This window comes from Capra hircus, chromosome 18 (assembly GCF_001704415.2).
Source record: "Capra hircus breed San Clemente chromosome 18, ASM170441v1, whole genome shotgun sequence".
NCBI lineage: Eukaryota > Metazoa > Chordata > Mammalia > Artiodactyla > Bovidae > Capra > Capra hircus.
Window position 1 is genome coordinate 25348253 of NC_030825.1, and position 20325 is coordinate 25368577.

The window sequence follows — 20325 nt, forward strand, 5'->3', positions numbered from 1 at the left end:
CTGGATGTGCAGACTGGAGCGGGCTGGGCCCTGGGAGGTGCTGAGGGGGCTGCTGCATTGCTCCATGCCTCTGGGCCATCCACAACTCCAGTGAGAGGATGTGGGGGACCAGAGTGCCATGTCCTCCTCCATGCGGAGCTGCCTGTAGAGATGGAGGCGACACAGACTGAGGATGTCCTGGAGTGGGAAAGAGGGGGACGGGGCATGGCAACATGTGGCATGGCTGCCTGGCCCTTACTGGCCCTCCCGCAGGTCTGCACTGCTTTCTTCAACTTATGTGTTATCCTTCCAGGCCCCTCCCTGGGGCCATCTCTTCCAACAACTCATATGAACCCTCTCTGTGGCCTGGACCACATCAGGGCCAAGCAGTGACCACTTTGGAGTGAGTCCCTGAAGTGTCACCTGAAAACGGTCTCTCAGAATGCCTGGGGTGACTTCTGGCTTCTCCTGGGATGTAGAAGTCTCTAAGAATGTTACAGCCACCATTTCTGCAGGAAAAATCCAGATTATTCCCAGTTTCATGACTATTTCTGATTCATTCAAAGAGGTTGCAGGGCAATTACCCTGAAGTCTGAAGGAAGACGGGCCCTGTGGAGGAGAGATGGGACATGCACCCTGGCGGACTGTCTGCTGACAGGTGGAAGATGGAGTCACCGTGTGTGTGAGTACAGTGACTCTAAAACATGAATCGAGCCTAGAGGCCAACTGCAGTGAGTATCAGAGCCTACTGTCCTCAGGAGCCACTCACCCACAGGGCAGTTCACACTGACGGCAGGCCCTTCTCTCGACCTCCATCAGGGACCCATGAGAAACACTGGTGACAGTTGTTTCTGCTCAGTCTGCAAGTCATGTCCGATTCTTTGTGAGTCCATGGACTGCAGCCCCCAGGCTCCTCTATCCGTGAGGCTTTTCAGGCAAGAATACTGGAGTGGGTTGCCATTTCCTTCCCCAGAGGATCTTCCTGACCCAGGGATTAAAGCTTTGCCCTCTGCATTGGCAGGTGGCTTCTCTGCCACTGAGCCACCAGGAACGCCCAGCAGGTAGTAAGATCAGTGAAAACCTGCCTCAGGAATGCAGGATTGAAGTCCTGCTCAGGCACTTCTCCCTTAAAAAATAACATCCCCAAACCACTGAAAGACCAGCATACCCACTTCCCTTGGGGCCCTGGGTAAGATCTATTGTAGCTGAGTGAAAGGAAAAATTTTAAATTTTGTATAGTGATAGAAAATGTTAGGTAAAATCCTAGTACAAGTGATAGCAGGAGTGTAGGTACCCTCCCACATCTCTTAGGAGAACAGGGGCAGCCTCGATAGTGGCTTTACATCCCTAGTGCCAGCTCCTCATTTGTGGAAAAGATGATAACCCTCTCTGGACCACGGCACAATCACATGTAGTTTTTGAGAATGAAACAGGACACACAGCCATGAAGAGCAGCCCTGGGTTACTGGTTTGGAAGGTGAAAAATATCTCCTGTAATACGAATGATAAGAAGTAATATCTGATAGTTTGGTTGCTCAGTGTGTGCTAGGCTTCATTCTAAGACTGTCCATCTCTTAAATATTTCAATCTTATTGCATTCTTAAAAGTTTGTTCCCTAAAGTTAAATTCTAAAATAACCAGGAGTTATTGTTGTACCTGCCACAGAAGAGGAGACTGAGCAGAGAGGTGATGTCACCTGACAGGGACACAGGTGGGACCGGCACTCACGGTGGGTGAGTGCAACATCCTCGCCCTCACCCCTACCGGGCACCATGTCATCTCATGATTGGTAATCTGTTCCTGGTGAGGCGGGTGCCAGGAAGTCTGGTCAGTGTCCTGCTCCCACCTGCTGAGCTCCAGGTCCCTCCTTGGACTCAGCCCAGACCCCAAGTTCCCAGAGGAGGGCCCGCACTCACTCTTCTTGCAGGAGGGGCATCTGCAGGCCTTGCAGGAGCAGGAACCAGACAGGAAGGGAAAGGCCAGCAGTGAGCAGGGGGGAGGAGGAGCCACGCAGCCGTCAGCAGGACCCTCCCCCTCCTCCTGGGTCAGGACCAGCCCTGGGAGAGCTCGCCGCCACTCAGGCAGATGGAGAAGCCCCAGCTCACCTCCTCGGGTCTCAGGAAAGAAGATCCCCTTCCCAGGGAAGGCCCCAGGTTCCAGACCCAGCCCAGGTTGACTGGGGCTGGGGACCAGGTCTATGTCCTGAACCCCAAGAGGCACCATGTCCCCTCCTGCCATCAAGGCCCGGCAGCTCCAAGGTCTCCACCCAGCACTGGGTCCCCGTCTAGCTGTCCCCTGACCCCCTGGGTGAGGACAAGAGGTACAGTCTGGAGCCTCCGTGCCCTGAGATTTAGAATGGAGGCCAAGGGCGCCTGAAATGCTCTCAGGAGCCGGACTAGGAAGACATTCCTAGACCAGTAAGTGACAGCGGTCCCCCTGCGATCAAACTCCACACATTCCCTTCTGGAACCCTAGACACCCTCCGTCCTGTGCCTGGGAAGCAGGCATCAGTAGGGCTCAAATCCAGGGGTCCCTCACCAGTGGGGCAGGAGCACTTGCGGTCCATCAGGAGGAAAGGCGAGGTCCAAGGTCCAAAGCAGTTGTGAAGCAGCCCACTGGTCCGGTGGGAGGCCTTGGAGCCCAGTCCTGTCCCGCCTTCGGAGGGGAGGGGCCCGCGCGCAGAGGCCCCGCCCCCTGCGCCCGCCCCGCCCGCGGCGCCCGGGCCGAGCGCGCGGCTCCCCTTGGGTGCCGGCTGGAGCCCAGGGCCCTGTGCCCAGCGGTAAGCGGGGTCCCATTCGCCCCGGCCGCCCGTCCCCGTGTTCGCCACGTAGGCAGCCACGTGTTTCCGCGCTTCTAGGAACAGGGCTCCTGTGTCCTCGCGGCTTCCCCGCCACAGATCCCCGCGCCGCCGGCCTCGGGTCGCCCTTGCCTGGAGCCAGTGAGCCACCCCCGCCTCCCGCTGGCTGGTGTCCCGCTTGGCAGAGGCCGGGGAGTGGTGCCCCAGACCCAAGGTGGAGGTGACCCTCGCCACCATTTCCGCTTCCCCGGGGTCCCTGGGGATGGCCTGCCTCGGGCCCCACCACGGTCTCTTGGCTGCAGTTTCCCTGTAACGTCTCCTGTAACAGCCCCGCGACCCACAGTTCCTTAGGCCTCTGGTCGTCACTTCCGTTTTCCTTTCCTGAAGGGACAATGGCGCGTTTCTCCAGGCGCCCCTTTGCCTCAGTTTTCCAGCGGCTTCCCTCAACTGTAACGGGGCCTCTGCACTCCAGGATGGAGGTTCCCTAATCATAGGATGTCCCCTGCATGCCCGCCCCCCTGGAATTAGGCAGACCTGGCATTCAGTAGGAAAGACCAGTGGGTATTACCATGTCAGACTCCATCGGGTACACACCCTGGAGTCTGTACCAAGCCTTGTTAATTGCTTTTGCTCTTTGAATTCTCACAGCAACCCTGAGGGAAATACTAGTTAGGATGGCTTTTCTCAAAGGCAAAACTGCGCACAGTACAAGGAGGCTACTCAGGCAGGCTCACGGTGCTGGGAGATGGTGCCCTGCTTCTGGCTTTTTTTTTTTTCCACTTCCTCATGGAAAGTGAGAAAGCTTCCCTTTAGCCCAGAACTATGTCTTCAGCACTTCTCACTGTGTAAGGCTCAATCCTGGGAGTCACATGTGAGAAAGAAAAGAAATGTACATATGATGTTCTGGTTACCTACTGATTCTCTTTTTCACTAGTGGTCAAGGGTTTGGTTTTTTTTTTCCATATATGTAAGAAAGTGTATATTAATCTCATCTAATGTATGTAAGAATCATTGAAAAGAAAATGGTAAGGAAACCCTGAGGCAGGTGACAGCAGAAAGGGCAGGCTCCTTCTGTATCTGTTAGGAGGACCCAGACTGCCTTGTAATGCCTCTTTTCCTGAATGGAGGGTAACCCTCTCAGGGGAACTGGTCACATGTTCACAGGGTTGATGTGGATGACACAGAACCCAGAGCTAAGCCTCCTGTCCCTACTTGATTGTCTGGAAGGAGGAAAATGGCTCTTATGCTAATAATAATAGTAAATAAATAGCTGACATTATAGATACTCACTAAACATATTATGACAGTCTGCACATGTATTGCATTCTTTCATCCTGAGAGCCAGACACTATTATTTTGCCCTTTAGAGCAGAGGAGACTGAGGCCCAGAGCGGTTACATGACACTAAGTGACACAGGTTGGACTGACCCTCTTGCAGGCTGACTGCAGCCTCCTCTCCTCCCCCTGCACCAGGCACCATGCCATCCCAGGACAGGTGAGGACACTGAACACCTGGGGGGAAGCCCTGAGGTGGCAGTCAGAACCCTCTGCATACTTGGTGAGCTCTCTGGCTTCATCCTCCCATCTCTCCAGCCAGGAGCACAACTGGACCGTCTCTGAGCACTGTTGCAGCTCTGAATAAGGAGAGGCAGGGTCAGCATCCAGTGGCATCATCATCAACACAGCATGGCCAGGCGATGAGACCATGTGGTTTAGATTCAGCCCTCTGACTGGGGGCTATGTGACCTTAGGCAAGTTGCTTTACCTGTCAGTAACTAGCAGTCACTCCAGACCATGCAGGTCCACTTAGTTTGCTCAAATGATGGTACAGTGACTTATTCTGTGGGGCTTACTGAAGGACATGCACAGGCCCTAGGGGCACTGGATAAGCAAGGTTCCTATCTGTCTGTGGCCTCACCCTGAGCAAGGTTGCAAACCAATGAGCCTTTCTCCAGGGGCTTATTGGGAGCTGCATTAATGTCATTGTGGATATAGAGATCATAATGGACGCTGTTCAGGTAGCCTGTGCTAGGAATCAAGCCACTGTCTCATTTATTCCCCCACATAGAAATGTCATCTTTTAAATTACTTGTTTACTTATACATATTTGGCTGTTCTGGGCCTTCGTTGCTGAGTATGTGCTTTCTCTAGTTACAATGTGCAGGCTTCTCATTGCAGTGGTTTCTCTTGTGGGGGAGAACAGGCTCAACAGTTGTGGCTCACAGGTTTAGATGCTCCATGGCAGGTGGGATCTTCCCACATCAAGAATCCCACCCATGTCTCCTTCATTGGCAGGATTCTTTACCACTGAACCACCAAGTGAAGTCTTATTATCTTCTTTATAGGAAAGAGGACATGGAATTCCAGAGTGTATCAGTAACTTGCCTCTTTCAGGAAGTGACAAGGTGCCTGTGAACAAGGATGCCTGACCCCCAAACCCATGCACCCTGCACAGGCTGGCTCTTCACAAAGGGCACTTGTAGGCGATCTGAGACCTGACTTCTGAGCCACGTGACTCCCCTTTTTCTTGAATATCAAATAGCAATTCCCTCCAGCAACCGCCAGGGGACGAAACACCTGGAATTAATTGCCAGTCACTTAGCACATAGGACCCTGACAGGCTATATATAGTCCACAGAGTTGCAGGACTGAAGCCACTTAGCACACAAGCACCAGGCCCTTCAAACTGCAGAAAAGCCATCACCCTGAAGAGGAAGGTATGAAGTTCTCTGTCTGGACCCAAGTCTCAGGTACACTTGCTTTTGCTAGAAAAGAGACTGGAAAATCCCTCCAAATCTAAATCACTTTGCGACTTTCAGGTAGCACAGGACTGAATTTTCAAGGAAGGGTGGACCTCAGCCTGACTTAGGGAGGAACTTTCAAAGATTCAGAGCCAAGTCAGCACAGGGAGCTCTCAGGAAAAATGGGTGCCTTGTCACTGGAACTGGCCAAGCCAAGACTGATGTTCCCTCTGCGGATGCCAAGCACAGCATCTGAGGCATGTTTGGTCTCACAGTGGGGTATTTGTAAAGTGTTTCCTGCCAGGCTCCTCTGTCCACAGATTTCTCAGGCAAGAATACTGGAGTGGGTTGCCATTTCCTCCTCCAGGGGATCTTCCGGAACCAGAGATCATATCCGTGTCTCCTGTGTCTTTTGTATTGCAGGAGGATTCCTTACCCACTGAGCCTTCAGGAAGACTAGATTATTAAAATATTTCATTAATGAAAGATAATCCACACACCAGAAAATTCATCTTTTTAAAAATTTGTTTTATTCATTTTTGACCACACCATGTGACATGTGAGATCTTAATTCTCCCACCAGCAACTGAACCCACACCCGCTGCATAGCAACCGTGGAGCCTTAACTATTGGACCCTCAGGGAAGTTCAAAATTCACCTTTTTAAGGCTTACAGTTCAGCGGTTTTTCAGTATATTCAGAGTTGTGCAACCATCACCACTATATAATCCCAGGACATTTTCATCACCTCAAAGAGAAGCCTCTACACAGTAGCACTCACACCTCATTTCCTGCCACCCAAACCCCAGGCCTGCAGCAACCCTTGTACTACTTTCTTCCTCTATGGATTTGCTTAATCTGGATATTTCATATAAATAGAATCAGACAATATCTGTCCTTTCATATCTGGCTTCTTTCATTAGCATAATATGCAATATTTTCAAGGTTCATCCCTGTTTAACATGTACCAGTACTTCATTTTTTTTATAGTTCAATAATACTGCATTGTACAGATATTATTTCATCTGTCCATTAGTTCCTGGACATTTGGTTTTTTTACTTTGGCCATTATAAATCACTGCTACTTGTGTACAAGTTTTTGCTGGGACATATTTTCAACTATTGTTGGTATATACCTAGGAGTGGAATTGCTGGGTAATATGATGACTCTGTGTTCAATATTTTAGAAGAAAAATTTTGCCGCACCATATGGCATACAGGATCTCAGTTCTGTGACCAAGGATCAAACCCATTCCACCTGCAGTGGAGTCTTAACCACTGGACAGCTGGGAAGTCCCTGTGTGATTCTTGAGAAACTGCCAACAGTATCCCAGTGCAGTCAAAACTGTATGATAGTTGTTTTTCCCCTTAACAATAGATCATGATTGCCTTTCCCTGTTAAGAAACTGAGGTGTGCATCACGAGATTGAGTGAAAGGACAGTATTGCCTTAGCCGGCTGTACCAGAGTGTACTTAGAGAATGTCCCATTTATTGGACATATAATAATTCTGTTAGACGGGCTTTGAGCATCTTCCTCTTTCCCCTAGTAGGTAAGAGCACTGTCACAGGTGTACTCAGAGCACTCCGCATCCCTCTACTTTGGTGCCGCCACGTTGCATAGCAACCCACCTATCACCTCTCCCTGCCTCTGTCTTATCTATTATATGGTGACTCCTCCAGGAGATGGACCATGGCTTAGATTTATCTTTGTCTCCATAATACTTGGCATGCATGGTTAAGTCGCTTATGTCATGTCCGACTGTTTGAGACCTTATGGACTGTAGCCTGCCGAGGCTCCTCTGTTCATGGGATTCTCAATGCCAGAATACTGGAGCAGGTTGCCATGCCCTCCTCCAGGGGATTTCCCAACCCAGTGATCAAACTGGCATCTCCCTCTCTAGCAGGTGGGTTCTTTGCCACTAGCGCCACCTGGAAAGATGAATAACCCTTAGCATAGAGCCAGGCATTTGGTAAATGTTTGGAGAATGAATGCATAAATGAAATAATGAATAAATGGAAGGAAGGGTGGAGGGATGGATGGATAGATGAATGAATAATTAGAGCCAAAGATGATGGAGAGGTGGAGTCCCTTTAATGTAATAACATTCTCTCCAAAGATCGCTGCCTGGAGAGGTAATGAGTTCCCTGATCCTGGAGGTGTGCAGCAGGAGGCTGAGTCACTTGGCAGGAACACTGTAAATGTAATCTAGGCATCAGAAGGGTGACTGGATGAAATTCAAGGTGCTTCCAAAATAAGACCATGGAACTCTGAAAAAAGCCCCTTAATTCCCTAGCTGGGCAGCTATGGGGCTGGGAGTTGCTCTGCAAGGTATCCAGTTGTTCTCAGGGCCCCAGACCAAAGGCTCCCCTTGTCTGAAGGCCTCTGTCTGCTTGTTCCTGCCCTGGGAATCTCACAGAGCACTAAGCTTAGAGTCCACGAAGGGAGATGCACTTAGGAAACAAATTGAAGTGTCTGTGGCTACCTGTAATTGGAGAGTTAGGTCCAGGTTCTTGACTTAAAAGAGGGTGAAGTCTTGGTGGGCGTGGCTTCCACGCCCAACCACCCTCAAGGAAGGGAGGCCAGTTTTTCTGTTATTGAGCTGCTGGGATGGGAACTTGCGGAGGGAGCTTTGGACCCAGAGTGAAACAGCCCTCTGAGCAGGGCAGAGACCTGTGGACACAGGAGCAGCTGTCTTTCCACGATGTGGCTCTTCGCGCTGGTTCTAACCTCCATCTCTACTTTGACAGCTTGGGGTGAGTCCTCCTGAATGCAGATAGCCGGGGCTTCTTTGGAAATCCTTTTGGGGAACATGGGGGAGGAGATGTGCATGGGACAAAGTAGTGACAGCCCAGGATCTACAGAGCACGGGCTCTGTGAACTTGGATGGGGTAGCCCAGCCCGTGTTTCACAGCAGGAGACACAGGGGACCGTGCACAGCCTGGACTCGGCTGCGGGCCACCACTCCAGAGGAGGACAACAAGCTCACCTCCCACATCCCTCCCAGGACTTTGGCGAGCTCCTCCATGTCTTTCCCTCTTGATTGTTAATACAGATATGGAGCGTGTCCTGACCAGAATCCTGGAAGGGATCTGTGTTGTTTTCGGCTAAGTCCTGTCTGACTCTTCTGCAACCCCATGGAGCCAGCCAGGCTCATCTATCTATGGGATTTCCGAGGGAAGAATATTGGAGTGTGTTGGTGTTTCCTTCTTCAGGGGATCTTCTGCACCCAGGGATCGAACCCGCGTCTCCTGCACTGCAGGCAGAGTCTTTACCACTGAGCCCCCTGGAAAGCCTTGCCAGAATATTAACACCAACTCTGGAGACAGCTGTGTGTGTTGCCATCATGGCTCAGCACTTAGTAGCTGTGTGTCTTAGACAAGTTATGTCCCTTTGCTGTGCCTTGGTTTTGCATTTCGAAAATGGGGGTGACAACTGTATCTACCTCAGTGGGCTGTTGTGAGGTGGAAATGGGCTGTTGCTTCTAAAGAGTGCCTGAAATAGAGAAAGGGAAAAAAGAGATAAAGGAGTTGTTTTCAAAGACAGTGTATTAACAGAAAGTTTGGGGTATCCTGGGGCCCACAGATCAGGAGTGTATGTTAAGTCCCTTCAGTCGTGTCAGACTCTGTGAAACGCTATGGACTGTGGCCCTCCCGGCTTCTCTGTTCATGGGATTCTCCAGGCAAGAATTCTAGAGTGGGTTGCCATTTCCTACTCCTGGGGATCTTCCCAACCCAGGGGTTAAACCCATGTCTCTTACACCTACCTATACTGGCAAGTAGGATAAGGAGCCAACTGCCATTGAAAAGATGATTAAGACACATTTCTCTGAAGAAGAGGGCATGGCCTACCATGGTGGTGCAGGTGATAAAGACAGGGGTGGGTCTCCAGGCAGAGGGAAGACAAAGAAATTGGGGTTAAGGGGCTTTATCTTGGTTGCTGGTGACAAAAGAGGTGAGTCAGGATAAGCAGGTTTGGGAGTCCCAAGGTAGCCAATGTCAGCAGGTGAGGGAGTGTGCACAGGTTTCAGGTATTTTGCAATGGAGTGCTTGGGGCAGGGTGATAGTGCCTGAGTAGAGGGCCTGATAAAGAAGGGGACTGGGGCACAGGCTACGGCAGGCAGGAAGGGGAATTTCGTTCCTATCTCCAGGGATTGGCTAACTCTGGGAAGGGCAGTCCCCCCAGAATCAGCAAGGCTCCAGGTGTCAAAGCATCAGAATACAGAACACAGAGGACATGGTTAAGACAAGAATGTAGCAAGAGACCTCAGATGCATCTGCTCCATTTTATAGATGGGAAAACTGAGGCTCAGGGAGGGAAATGTACGTGCCAAGGTCAGCTGGAAAGTCACGCTGTGAATTCTGTCTCTGTCTCCTGAGTCCAGAGCCAGCGCTCTGACAGCCCCGCCTCCACTGGGTTTATCTTCTTTCTGGCTCTGTGACACTGTGAGAGGCCCAGAACCGAGGGGAAGCGCTGAGTAAGAAGCACACGAGAAGCTGAGTATCCCCTTACTGCTGCTTTACCTGGGCGGGTCCGTACCATTACCCCTTTAGGAAGTCCATCCTGGCTTCCTCCATTTCGTCTGTTATCTCATCTCTAAAATGGGCATAATGGTGTCTCCCTAGCCAGGTTTTTGTGATTAGAGTCCCCACGTGGTCCTAGTAAGTGCTCTCTACGCAAGCATGTGACACAAGTGTCAGCCTCTGCCGTCACCATCACTGCCTGCGCCTCTCAACCCAATGCCCACTTTTTCACTCCTGCCAGTCGGGCATCTGCCCACTTCATGTCTCTTGAAGGCTGTCTTTGGATGTGTGTATAAGACCAGATCTGGGTTATTCTTCTCTGTTCTGGCCACACACTTTGAGAGAGAGGTTGGCCTTTTGTCTGTATCTAAAGGGGAACAATTGGGAGGGTGAGTCTGGAAATCATTCCTGTTAGGATGCTTAAACAAACTGCAGGTGTTGAGGACGGACAAGAGGGACTTGAGGGACAAGCGTGAACAGGGGTCACACTAAGACCGCCTGCCTCATGAAGGTGCAGGATGTCCCCAAGCAGGGAGGACCAGGCCTGACCTGGCAAGTGCAGGAGACACATGTGAGCTCAGTGAGAAAAAACCGCCTGCTCCACGGGAATGGGACAGACAGAATGTGACCCCCAGCCTCGCCCCCCCCGTGATGAGCCTGCTCAGAGTCATCGGAAGGAGCCTCTTCAAGCTGATTGTGTGTCTCTCTCTTACTCCAGAATGGTTCACTGTCACTCATTTACCCCCTAAATAAAGCCCGAATTGTTGGCCTGGTGTTTGGGACTCTCCCAGCCTTGACCCTTCCAGGATTATGCTCCACCCCCATGACTCTTCCTGGAGTCATGAGGAAGGCCCATCGCTCTTCCTCAGGCAGGCCTTGTGCCTTGCCGTCTCAGAGCCTCCCCTCTGCACAATCTCATCTCTCTTTATACCCTTACACTCTCTCTTCCACCTCTCGGGTTCACTCCTTCCATGACTGCAAGTCCCAGATGCAAGGTCGCTGCTTCCATGCAGCCAGCAGTCAGAGGGCCTCGCTCCCATTCTGTCTCCTATGGGGCCTCACTCGGTGATTCTCCCAGGACAGGGACCACTGCTCCTTGCAGGGGGGTCAGGTGTGCGTATGCTCATTGTCCACGTAAGGTCAGATGTCTGAGAAGAGCAGCCGCCTCTTGCTCATCCTCTTATCCGGCGTGCAGCTCACAGCCAGGATCCAGTGGGTGGTTGATTCCAGAGGCTCCTAAGTGTGGAGACTGAGTGCCATCTTCATTCCCAGCAGCTCTTCTTCATGCGTTTATGTCTTATGTGATGCTGTTACACCTCCAATTGCAATTTGTTCCTTCAGATCGCCCTGTGAGTTAGGAAGGGCAGTTAGCTTCACCCTCTCTTATATAAGAAGAAACTGAGGCTTAGAGAGTTGAGAGGACATTCAAGATCACATAGGAAAGGTAACAAAATCCACGCAGACTCCAGTTCACCGTCACGACTGACGTGTCCTCACTTCCTCCCAATGTCCAGCAGGGCTGCCGCCCTCATCGCCTGTCGTGGACACCGCTCAGGGCAGAGTCCTGGGGAAACATGTCAGCTTAAAAGGATTTGCTCAGCCTGTGGCCGTCTTCCTGGGAATTCCTTTTGCCAAGCCTCCTCTTGGATCCTTGAGGTTTGCTCCGCCGCAGCCTGCAGAACCATGGACCTTTGTGAAGAATACCACCTCTTACCCTCCCATGTAAGTAAGGCATCTCTCAGTGGGGGTGTTAGTCTCAAAGGGGTGCAGGAGGGAGCCAAGGCGATCCTCTGAGTGGCTCATGCTTTGTCCTGGAATCTTCAAGATACTGCAGATCCTTATCAACCGTCCAGAACTCTCATAGAGAGCCCTTTATTTCTAGAGCCCTTTATTCAACTGATATTTATCGAGCAACTTTCCCAGGTATCTTCCGGTTTCCTGGAATCCGTTAGTGACCAGAACAAAGATCCCACCTTCATGGAGCTTGCATTGTAGCTGGGGCAGATAGTAAGAAGTACGCAAACTGATACATAGATTATGTAATGTATCAGAATATGATAAGTGCTGTGGGAAAAAATAGAAAGTGGAGCAGGTGAGGGCTTTCAAAAGTACTGATTCTGTTAACCTAAAACAAGAAAACAACCACATATTTTCCAGCAGAACCAGGGGTTTACTAGGGAGCCGCAAAGAATTGCCATTGAGGATATGCAACTATGGCAAACCGCATGCAAATTAGGTAAAACAAAGGATTTTCTTTTATAGAGGCCAAGGGGAAGTTAGGAGGCACTGTTACAAACAAAAAATCCACTGGAGCAAACTGGGAGTTTCTTACATAGTGGCTTTAATTGGCTGAGGAATGACAATCTCTCATTGGCTGAGCTGTTGCCAAGCCAGGAGTTAATCTTTCTCATAGTAAAGTCCTGTCACTTCCAGCCAGAGATGCAAAGTCTGTCTCTACCTCTTGGAATCTGTATTGAGGTGAAGCGGTATGTCCCTGAGAACTGCCCCTCCTGACCTCTGCATTTTATTTTAGGGAGGTTTCCCTTGATTAATTTTCACAGTTCTATTTATTTTCCTTCTTGAACTTCACCGCAGTGGGGAGTAGGGTAGGCCAGGAAATGTATGGGTGGTAGTGCTTTGGGGTGTTGATTGCACAAGTTCTCAGCTGCCTAGTGTGTCTTGCTGTCTCGGCACAAGCAGAGCCATGGTTGATGTTTTCTAGTTAGCTGGCCAAGTTGGGCAATGAAGCCACATAGCTGCTTCCCAAGGCATCTCGGATGTCTGCAAGCTTTGAGTCACATATTATTTATCTCAGCAAGAGATTTCCAATTCTTTCCAGGGTCCTGCGTCTTGCTACATTCTTTTCCTTCCTTCTCTTCTCTACTGTCCTTACTCCCTTCCATCTTCCCTTTCTTTTAAAAAACATTCATTCTTTTTCTTTCCTGATTACAAGTGATAAGTGGCACATACTTATTACGTAACAGTGAGGGAACTTCCCTGGTAGTCCAGTGGCTAAGACTCCATGCTCCCAATGTAGGGGGCGTGGGCTCAATCCGTGGTCAGGGAACTAGATTCCAAGGGCCGCGACTACGAGTTCCTGTGCTACAACTGAAAAATCCCACATGCCGCGATGAAGACCTGGTGCAGCCAAATATTAATCAAGAAAACTAGGTAATGTTTTTAAAGTGTGGAAGTACAGGTGAGTAAAGTTAAGAAAATGAAAATCCCACCGCCTAGCAAGAACTGCTCTTCATAGTTTAGATTCTAGTTTTCCAGTCTTCTATCTGTTGCACACTTTCTCCCTGAAAATGGAATCACATAATTTTCCCTACCCATTTCTAGCATGTGTGTGTGTTTCCCACACCAAAAAGCAACGCTTGCACACCATATGGGTGCCCAACAGTTCAACCAATTCTGACACTCTTCTGCCAGAGGTAGCATCAGATTCCATCCGTGAAGGGCTCAGTCCCACAAAACCTCCCTCTACTTCAGATGCTAATTCCAGGTTGTCACCTGTGCATCTGACCAACTGGCTATGAATCAGAGGTTCCCGTGACCCCCTTCCTAGGTTCTAGTAATTTACCAGAGCAGCTCACAGAACTCACAAACTAGTTTCCTCACTAGATTACCAGTTCATTATGAAGGCTATTGTAGGGTACAAACCACAAGCCAAATGAAGAGATCCATAAGGTGAGGTCCCTGACAGAGGACCCAGCACGGTGGCCACCTCCCTGGTTGTCCAGTGGTTAAGAATCTGCCCTTCCACCGCAACGGATTCAATCCCTTGTCAGGGAACCAAGGTCTCACATGCCACGCAGTACAGAGAAAAAGCCTTCTGTTTTGCCAGGACAATCTCTGAACCTGTCCTTTTCCGTTTTCATGGAGTCTGCATTATACGGGCAGGGTGATTGAAATAATTTGTGATTCATTCCCCTCCATTCCACCTCCTCTTTCCAGAGTTCAGGGGGTAGTGATAGAAGGTTCCTGCCCTCTGATTATGTGCTTATTTCTCTGACAACCGGTTCCTGCTCTTAGGTGCAGTCCACAAGTCACCTCATTCACCCAATAGTATACGCCACTCAGGAGATTACCGATTCAAGGGTTTTCTCTCTCTCTCTTTAGTCGCTAAGTTCTGTCTGACTCATGTGACCCCATGGACTATAGCCTGCCAGGCTCCTGGGTCCATGGGATTCTCCAGGCAAGAATACTGGATTGGGTTGCCATTTCTGTCTCCAATACAAGGGTTTTAAGAGCTAGCTATTTAGTGAGCTGGCTGAAGATCAAATACATTTTTCTTCTTATATCACAGTATCATATTACACTATACAGATAACTTAGATGCCTGTTTTGTTCATGAAAGTATATCATGAACATCATTCTGTGTCATTAAATATCACAATCTGACCTTGATCACTATATCACATTGGGTATTGACTCATAATTTCTTTACCCCATCTTGTGTTTGAGATTCTTCATTGTTGTTGATGTGTTTGATAATATAAGTAGCACTTTGTTGAACATCTTGTAGCTAAATCTTCCTGCATGTTGATAAATATTTTTGGATTAAGTTCCAAGAAATGATATTTTAAAGTAAGAGTATTTTAAAAAATTTCCCTTCAGAAATATTCCAACTGCACCCATTTAATTAATATATGAAAACCTCCATTAACTGAATTTTTGGCAATGCTTGGGGTTATTAAAAAAGGCTTTTGGGTATTGAACAGTCATTATATAATTTTTTTTATTCTGCATTGATTTGAATATTAGTGAGATTGACTCTGTTTCCCTTTTATTAAATGTTGAATTTCTTCTTTTATGAATACTATACCCTTTTCTTGGTCATCTGGGGAACACTCCCCCAGGATGTAAATCAGGAGGTTCTCTTTGGAGCTCTGACTCCACCACTTGACAGCTGTATCATCCGAGCACCTCATTGCCTCAGTTACCTCATTGACATACTAGAGGTCATCACGCCTGCTTTCTGAAAATCTGGAAATGTGGTTTGTAATATCCTCGGAGGCATAAGCGCTGCATAGTCTGGCTCTTCCTGGCTGTGTGACCTTGGGCAGGTTCTCTAACATATCTATGCCTCAGTTTCTCAACCATAAAATGGGTGTAATAATAGAACTTATGTCAGAGAACACTAAATGAGTTAATATATAAGGAGTATTTCAAACAACAGTTGACACGTTGAGAGGACTGAGTAAATATTACCTGTTATGACCTCTGGTGCCTCTTTTTCTATAAATCCACTTCTTTTACAATATATAACTTTATCTGTTCTCGGCCGTGCCATGTCTTCGTTGCTGTCCGCTGGCGCTCACGTGTTCTGGAGTTGGGTGGCGGGGGGGGGATACTCTCCTGTCACAGTGCTGGGACTTCTCGCTGCACTGGCTTCTCACTGCGGTGGCCTCTGTGTTGTGGCGCACGGGCCCTAGGGTGTTTGAGGTCCAGGCCTTGCTGCACGTGGACTTGGTCACTGTGGTTCCAGGGCTCTAGAGCGCAGGCTCGGGAGTTGTGGCTAGCGGGCTTAGTTTCTCTGAGGCGTGAGGAATCTTAGTTCCCCAATTAGGGATCGAACCCGTGTCCCCTGCATTGGCAGGCAGATTCTTAATCACTGGACCACCCGGGAAGCCGCATGTTGCATATTTAGGATATCCTGTTAAAGCAACCTGTAGCTCCAGCCTGTGATGAGTTGCTGACAGAATTTTGCATGTCCCTGCTGCAAAATCCTTACAGAAATCCTCCCCTCACTACACCAGACAGATTGAGGTCCAGAGCAGGCAAGGCGTTTGCCCAAGGAAACCCAGCATGTCAGGAAGAGGCAGGGATAGGGTGTAGTTCTAATGCTGCCCCACAAATATTTGACGCTGATCTGTTGTAGACCCTAAATATCTGCCATTTGATTGATTTCTCCTGGTTCCTGGAAGTCTCCTGTGGACTAGAACATGTTTCCCTGTGGGCAGAATATAGGCACTCTACAGCGGGCGTCATACAGTGCTGGTGTGGACCCAGGGATGCAGGAAATGGTCCTTTCTCACGTCCATCAGCACATAGGGCAGCCTCCTTCCTTGACCTGGGGCATTCCAGAGGCCCCAGGAAGGGAAGAGGATCAGGTCTGACCATACATGGTCCTGGGAGACCTTGGTGAGCCTGAGCATCCCCATTGTATGCCCCAGGTATGGTAAGAACAACTCTATTTACTGGCCTGAAGCTAGTCCAAGGCCTTTGATGACCACAGGAGACATCTTGTTCAGCTCTGATTGAACCTCAAGAATTCTTCTCTCCTTGCCCCTCACAGGTGCTCCCAAGACCCAGTGGGGGCGCAGTTGCTCTCAGATCTCTTTACCAACAGAAAGGAGAGCATTAGTCTCACATTTTCTGAAGACTGTCTTTACCTAAACATATACACCCCTGCTGACTTGACGAAGAGAAGCAGGCTGCCGGTAAGCGGCGGGAACCACTGGGCAAGGCTGGGGTAGACTGGAAGGGGATGAAGGCAGTGTTGGGTGGGGGCGTCTTGGGCCAAGGTCTTCTGGGGCCCCAGGGCTTTCTTGTGCACCACAGCCAAACCTGCCATCAGGGAGCGCAGGTGGCCCACACCTCTGTTTCCCCTTGGCCAGAGTGGGGCCCCTGGGGGAGATTGCTGCACATCTGTGATGCACATTTCATTTTTCCAGGGCCTCTCATGATAACAGATGGACAAGAAGGATGACTCTTAATTTGCTAGATTAGGAATCTGATACCCAGAGAGGGTAAAACGTCATTTCCATAAAGTTAGAGCTGGAAGGAACCTTGGAGATAAGCCAACAAGCCAACCCTTCCTTTACAGACAGAGAAACTCAGGCCCAGTGAGGGGAAGGCAGGGTCACAGAGTCGGGTTGGCAGGACTGGAGCACGGGGCTCCTAGAACAGCTAGGAGCGCTCTGACACGCGCTAGCACAGAGCCTGTGTGTGCCTTTCCTCAGCACACAGAGGCCCTCTCTGACAGCTTCCTGTGTCACAGCTTAGGGGGCAGAGCCTGGAGCAACAAGCTTTTCCTATACTTTCCTTTGCCAACTATCAAGATTTTCTTGTATCTAAATTCACTTCCTGATTGTCTGGGCTGGAAGAAGCACAAGCTGGAATCAAGATTGCCGGGAGAAATATCAATAACCTCAGATATGCAGATGATATCACCCTTATGGCAGAAAGTGAAGAGGAACTAAAAAGCCTCTTGATGAAAGTGAAAGAGGAGACTGAAAAAGTTGGCTTAAAGCTCACTAAGTTCATGGCATCTGGTCCCATCACTTCGTGGGAAATAGATGTGGAAACAGTGTCAGAATTTATTTTGGGGGGCTCCAAAATCATGGCAGGTGGTGATTGCAGCCATGAAATTAAAAGATGCTTACTCCTTGGAAGGAAAGTTATGACCAACCTAGAGAGCATATTAAAAAGCAGAGACATTACTTTGCCAACAAAGGTCCATCTAGTCAAGGCTATGGTTTTTCCTGTGGTCATGTATGGATGTGAGAGTTGGACTGTGAAGAAGGCTGAGCGCCGAAGAATTGATGCTTTTGAACTGTGGTGTTGGAGAAGACTCTTGAGAGTCCCTTGGACTGCAAGGAGATCCAACCAGTCCATTCTGAAGGAGATCAGTCCTGAGTGTACTTCGGAAGGAATGATGCTAAAGCTGAAACTCCAGTACTTTGGCCACCTCATGCGAAGAGTTGCCTCACTGGAAAAGACTCTGATGCTTGGAGGGATTGAGGGCAGGAGGAGAAGGGGATGACAGAGGATGAGATGGCTGGATGGCATCACTGACTCGATGGACATGAGTTTGAGTGAACTCTGGGAGTTAGTGATGGACAGGGAGGCCTGGCGTGCTGCGATTCATGGGGTTGCAAAGAGTCGGACACGGCTGAGCGACTGAACTGAACTGAACTGACTCAGGCTGGACGTTGGGGCAGGTCTGCTGGAAAAGGAGCGGTCACTGGGGTAGGAACAGGGCTGGGCACACCCAGCCATCACCCAGGAACACCCTTGGCATGGTGCCCAGATGTGGAGAAGGGTGTCTGTGAACCTGTGACTAGAAGCTAAAAGAGGTGGGGACAATTGTTCATTCATTCATTTTCCCTATTACATACTGAGTGTACCCATACACATAGCTAGAAGTGGGGGTTAGAAGAAGAGGGAAGTGAAAACCGTGACCACATAGCCCCTGGCTTGGAGGATCTGCACAGAGCTGGACTGGCCTCTTCAGCAGATCACTGCTGGCCAGCCCTTGGCTCAGCCTGGACTCAGAGATGACTGCAAACTCAGTCCCTCCACCCAGAGGCAGGCAGGGGTCAGAGGTGTCGGAGGAGCAGGGGCTCCAGAAACCTGAGGGTGGAAACCTCTAGTGTGGACACAGGCTCTGGAACTGTAGGGTCTGTGTGTAAATCTTTGTTCTGCCTTTTACTAGCTGCTTCCTCAAATTGGGATAATCACACATGAGGTTTCAGTAACAAATATCAAGTTTATGGCACCTTCTGGGTCAGAACATGAGGCAAGTCTTCCTGATGCATTAGTTAGAGTTGTAGGGAAGGAATTGCTTCTGCCCCTACAGCCACCCTCCTGAGCCATGGCCACTGCCTTCTGTGTGCCGGTCTGCTCAACATGTGGACTCTGGAGCCAGACTGCTTGGGTTCACTCCTGTCTCTACCGCTTACTAGCTGCGTGACCTTAGCGTGGTTAAAAGCCTCAGTTTTCCTGTCTATGAAATGGGACAATTAAGAGTCCCTCTCAAATGGATGATTTATTTTTATTGCTTAGAACCATTCTTAGCACATAGTTTGTAACTGATTTCTTTTATTTTATTAACCAAATGTTTATAATATTATTTTAATCTTTCTTGCCCTGTAAACTCCTTAAATTCAGGACAGTGTTGTATGATTTATCATGTTCTCTCTCATCCTCAGTTCTTCCCGAAGTCCCTGGCACCTAGTAGGTTTTCAGATCATATTCACCCAATACTTGAAGACTTCTTAGAGGAGTTGGTTTTATACTGGGCTTGGAGGATGGGTGAGATTTGGGGAGCTAAGTAGGCAGCAGGAAGTCATATTAAGAAGCGATACCATCCAGGGCGTATGCTTCTTGACACAATCATTCATTCGCTTGAGAAGCTGAATTCGCCACTCAGAAGGTAGCTAAGAGGAAGCTGAAACAAGCTTCTAGCCAAGGGCCTCTGCACGCTGAGTGCACTGAGCTGGGCGAGGGGTCCAGGAGCGAGGGTGGCGGGAGTGCTGGGGAGGAGACGGTGCTCGAGCCTTGGCTGTTCCCGTGATGATGTTGTCAGCATGAGGAGCGCTGAGCGCAGGTGGCACTGGGGCAGGGGAGACAGGCAGGGGCAGCCAGGGTGCCCTGAGTGGGGTGCTGGCCTGGGCCGCAGCTGGAGAACGGGTAGGTGACCAAGCCTGCCTCTGAGGTCTTCCCCAGCTCTGCTTCCTGTAACCCTGTGGTTGCATCCCCCCATCCAGGTGATGGTGTGGATCCATGGAGGAGGTCTCATGGTGGGCGGGGCATCAACCTTTGAAGGGCTGGCCCTCTCTGCCCATGAAAATGTGGTGGTGGTGACCATTCAGTACCGCCTGGGCATCTGGGGCTTCTTCAGGTAAGACCCTGGACTCTCCTGGTGGCACACTGCCCCCAGGGTGGGGGTGCTAGGACCCCACTCTGGTCATGCACGCCCTCAAGGGGCTCCTTGCTAGGCTCCCTGCTAAGGCATCTGAGTGCCCCCCTAACTGGGCTCCACCTCCCTTCTCGTTCCCCAGCCACCCTGGTGCACTGACTTCTGAGCTCTTCCCCATAAAGCACCCAGTCTCCCTGACGCACTCCTATCACTCCTACCAAGCCCAGCCCAGCTGCCATCTCCTCTGAACTGCTTACCCCTTTCCACTGTGCTGCCTGGCGTGCTGCAGCATCTTCAAGATGACGGTCACCATGCAGCACAGCACCTAGAGGCGCGCACAGCTTTCCTCCTGGGGAGGTGAAGAGGGGTAGACTCGTGGGAGCTCCAGGAAGTCTAGTAGGTGAAGGAGCGGGTGCCTGGAACTGGGAGGCTGTAAGGAGCATCTGACTCCAGGGGACATCTACTGGGAGGAGCCTTGGGCCCACTCACCCCATTTCCTTCGTGTAGTTTGGCACATGCATGAGTGAAGGCTTGAGTCCCCTGCATGGATTCTCTGGGGACAGGAACCAAGTTTCCAGCAGGCAGTTACTGAGCTTTTCCCAAATGCACTGGTGCCAGAACCTCTTACCCTGAGATGC

General features: G+C 50.0%; 1 protein-coding gene across 3 annotated transcripts in view; it reads left to right on the forward strand.

Annotated features, from left to right (window-relative positions):
- Positions 8127–20325, forward strand: part of LOC102188887 (liver carboxylesterase) — a 29962-nt gene continuing 17763 nt past the window's right edge. For 2 of the 3 annotated variants that reach the window (XM_018062003.1, XM_018062005.1), the window contains exons 1-4: positions 8127–8271; positions 11553–11760; positions 16340–16484; positions 19536–19669. In XM_018062003.1, the coding sequence (XP_017917492.1) occupies positions 8220–8271; positions 11553–11760; positions 16340–16484; positions 19536–19669 (539 nt within the window). In that variant the 5' untranslated portion in view covers positions 8127–8219. The remainder of the gene's footprint in view (positions 8272–11552; positions 11761–16339; positions 16485–19535; positions 19670–20325) is intronic. The other variant, XM_018062004.1, reaches the window with a different exon arrangement.